We start from the raw sequence: 4,062 nt of genomic DNA, 5'->3' as shown, positions 1-4,062 counted from the left end.
CTGGAACGGATCGGCTTCATTTGCTTGTTGTGAGATATAGGTGGTGTTTGGTTCTAGTCTTAGACTTTTTCTAGCCTCAACTAAACAATCCCTACAAAGTCTCTTCCTGTTTGTTTCTAGAGACTAAAAAGTCTCTAGTCCCTTCTTAGAGGTTATTAAATAACCATGTTGCCCCTAGTATATAGAAAAATAATATCAAACAACACCATGGGGTGGCGGGTCAATAGGTGCATGGAGGGGCATTGTTGGAAAAGTTCCAAAAAGACTCTCCTTGAGAGTCTTCTTCATTTAGTCCCAAATGCCTAATTTAGTCCCTAAAAAATCCCTCCTGTCTGGTAAAAAAGTCTCTAAGAGGGACTTTTTCTAGTCCCTACACAAAAAAGTCCCTGGAAACAAACACCCCCATAATTGGGCCATGGCGCAGAGGCCCGATCAATAGGAATGCACCGATTTTTCTTCCAGAGTAGCGCTCTTCTCGGACAGCCAGCCCACTCGGCGAGAGACAATTCTGTGGGAAAGATCGGACGACCAAGAACGTTCAATACACGAAATCGAACGGTCATAAATACTGAGGTCGTGTGAGGGCTTGGTTTCGGCTCGGTTATGCTGTCCTTAATGAACTGTAATTGGCAGAAGTTGTTATGCATATCTTTTCTTTTTGTCTAAAAGAACCTCGGCTATTACTTTAATATAGTTAGATATCCATTGCGGATGGGGTTTTTAAAGAGAAAAATACACTTTTGGTCCCTCAATTTTACCAAAAGTATATAGCCGGTCCCTCAAAATTTCTTGGGCGACATTTGATACCTCAAGTCTCAAGATCAGGTAAGTTTCGCCTAAAACCTGGTTTCAATAAAAAACTGGCCATGTGGCAGCGGTTTTCTCGCGCTCGTGATATATATCTCACCCAAGCCAAGAATGGATCCAGTCGTACGCCACCAACCCACCGCCGCAACCGTCCCCTCCCTCACCTTCTGGACAAGTTATAGATGTCGTTGAGACATCGACTCGCTGCCCAGCCATCCTCGTCGATCTTTCCCGTTGATCCCCTCCTCCGCAACTACAACGTGCCTCCCCGTGTCGAGGAGAGGCCAAGTTGCGTATGGGCTTAGCCATTTCCCCTGCCTCCTCTGTCGCATGGGGTCTCGCCTCCACCCTATGGTTCTCGTCGGAGTCTGCCCGGAGAAGAGATCCAGACCATGGTCATATCCACCACACTCCAAGCCCAAATGCTCTCCGCATATGTCGTGGCCTCCCCGGGCTGGAGTGGTCGCATTGCCGACCAAGCTTGCCTCGTTGTTAATTGCTACCCCATTTCTTCGGGCTAGCCCCATCTTGGATGAAGGGGGTGCCCGCACCGTACATGCCGTGAGCAGCTACCTCCACCCCGTGCATGTGTCCCCGTTGTGCCCCGTTAGGTCGTTGCAGTTGCCTTTGTGCGCTCAGAACGTTGGCGGTTGCGACGCAGCACCTCCTGCCGCTTGAATCGAGCACTCCCGCCCGCCCCCGCATCGCTTACAATTGAGCCGAGGTGGGGGGTCACAGGGAAAGAAGATCGGTGGTGCGCGTCTCTATAGGTCGTCACGACCATCGTTGCCGCCACAAAAAGGTTGGGTTTTGGTTGGAGGAGATAAGGGCGCGCGTGAGAGAGAGGATGGTGATGTGAATGGGTGACGGGTTGGTCCAAACAACGTGTATGTCATGGCAAGTGAGGGAAGATAACCCCAGTGACATATGTTTATAAGCATCTACTGTGATTGTAATGTGTTTATAACAAGTAAAATCGACAAAGATCAAACAATACCACACTCAGATTTTTTATATGCACTCATTTTTTAGACTAGGGCAATTCTATAAATTAATTTTTCCCCTCTCATCAAGCCTTCCCCAGTCCAACGCCGTTACCGAAGGCATCTCCTCCTCCCCCCGATCCAGCCATGTCGTCGGCGCCGCCCGCCCACCAATCCAAACCCTCCTACCAGCGCCGCCCTCCCAACCCCGGGCCGAGACAGCAGCCACCGCCGCAGCAGCGCTACGTCCCCAAATCCGCCGCCCCTTGCGCTCCTAAACCCTCGCCCCCACCACCGCTCACCACCGCCCTCCGATCATCGGCCGCCCCGTCTGCATCTGGCGCCGGCAGCAGCAGCGGCGGCGGCGGCGGAGCGGCAGATGGGTTCGTGTTCTACCTGCCGCACGACGAGGCGGTCGCGGCCGGGCTCGGCGGCCTCGACGCCCAGGAGTCGCAGGCCGTCGTCGACCTCCTCAACGACGCGCTCGCGTCGCTCCTCCGTGCCAAGCCTCGCGAGTTCTGGCGCCAGGGTAACCATACAACACAACTCCTATGTGCATTGGATGCAAATCATAAACCTTAGTTTTTGGATTGGGAACCTGAACCGGAAGCTTGGGAGCTTGGCCTTTCAACATTCGATTTGCTTGTCTGGTCAACAGTTGCTCGAATGCAATTTAGTGCGAATTCTTATGCATACATTTTGTTGTCTCTGTAATTTGCTAAGCCATGGATATAGCATGAAACTACAGCGAATATCTACTTATTCAGATGGTTACAATTCACTATAAATGGTTGAGCGCTTTGATTGTAGGGATTTGTAGTGGTTCTTATCACAAACTTTTGATCTAGTAGTTTAGTATACTGTCACTGACTTATGAATGTATAGCACATATGGTGGCTTAAATTGAGGATTCAGTCCTGCTTGAACTCGTACATATCTTATTGACAGGAGTGTTACACGCTTTCCTGAGTATAGCTTTGATAGCTTGCTTAACAAATTGATTGGCATTTTTTAAATACCGCCTGCATTTTTATTAACTTATGATATATTATATTTCCTGCCTATTGTGAACATGCATATTAAACTTCTCAACGGGTTGTGATCTGGAGAAGTGTTGTGGTCAATTCAACTAACTGGTTCATGGCTTACACATATAGATATATTGAGTGGTTAGTTGGCATTTAGTTATATTTCTGATTATGTCTGGAATCTAGTTAATATCCCAGCTAAGTTGTTGAAAATCTTATCTGTACTGGCTACTTGATCTGGAAGTTTATTTGCAATCAAAGTTCGAGAAAGCGCTAGGCGTTAATTATGCGTTTGGCCACCTACCTGCGCTTTTCTAGCTTAGGTGTGATTAGGCGCTTGTACTGTAGCATGAAGGAATAAGCTAGATGGGCTGGCCTAGCCCATTAAATCACAGGCCCATCTTCCTATTCTCCTACTAAAGCTTTAATATGGTGCACAGTCGACAGAAAATCTAGGTTTCCTCCTCACGCCGCCTCTCCCCCTCGTCCTCTCTCCCCTGCTGCATGATGCCGCCTCTCTCCCTCTTCCTCTGTCCCTTGCTTACACCGATGGGAACCAGCGAGTGAAGCTCAATATCTCGCCGGAGAATCTCGTTTCCCCGCCGGAATCAGTCGATTTGTCATCGGAGTGGTTGAATCCTCATCGACGAGGATGAATCCTTGCAGGGGAGGTCAAATCGTCGACGGGGAGATTGATTTCTTGCCTGAGAAACGTGATTCCTTGCCGGAAACGCTGATTTCTCACCGGAGGACCTGGCCGACCGCTTTTTTGAGCGCCTAGGGCCAATGCCCAGAGCTTAAGCGCGCCTAGGCGAGCGCCTAATAGCGCCTTTTTGAACTATGTTTGCAATCTTAAATGCTTGATTGATTTCTTCCATATATCAGCAAAACTGCTGTCTGTGGTGCATATATAACTTTACTTTGGCACAGATGAATTGCACTGGCTCAAGTAGTAAGTTTACTAGTCAGATGTTCAACAATTCCAAATTTTATTTTTCACTATCAAACACTAGATAGCTATCAAGCTATGTGCATGTGGTTCCTTGCATCTTCTCTGAATGGGTATCTACAGTAATAAAATAAAGCTGATGAATACATGTATTCACTGGCGGAGCTATGTTGAGGCCCAGGGGGGCCGCTGCCCCCCCAGCCTTGTGCCAACCTCTGAAGGAAATTTTTGTGGGAGGCTTACATGAGATAATTTGTAGCAATTTACACCTCTAAATACTCATGTTTTTGCATTG

At 48.4% G+C, this 4,062-nt stretch overlaps 1 protein-coding gene across 1 annotated transcript in view; it reads left to right on the top strand.

Annotated features, from left to right (window-relative positions):
- The first annotated feature begins 1,870 nt into the window (after nt 1-1,870).
- Nucleotides 1,871-4,062, top strand: part of LOC119284838 (activating signal cointegrator 1 complex subunit 2-like) — an 8,453-nt gene continuing 6,261 nt past the window's right edge. The window contains exon 1 of the mRNA XM_037564006.1: nt 1,871-2,319. Within this exon, the coding sequence (XP_037419903.1) occupies nt 1,938-2,319 (382 nt within the window). The 5' untranslated portion in view covers nt 1,871-1,937. The remainder of the gene's footprint in view (nt 2,320-4,062) is intronic.

This window comes from Triticum dicoccoides, chromosome 4A (assembly GCF_002162155.2).
Source record: "Triticum dicoccoides isolate Atlit2015 ecotype Zavitan chromosome 4A, WEW_v2.0, whole genome shotgun sequence".
In the NCBI taxonomy this organism is placed as follows: domain Eukaryota; kingdom Viridiplantae; phylum Streptophyta; class Magnoliopsida; order Poales; family Poaceae; genus Triticum; species Triticum dicoccoides.
The sequence above is the reverse complement of the archived record's forward strand: the minus strand, read 5'-3'. Positions and strand labels throughout refer to the sequence as shown.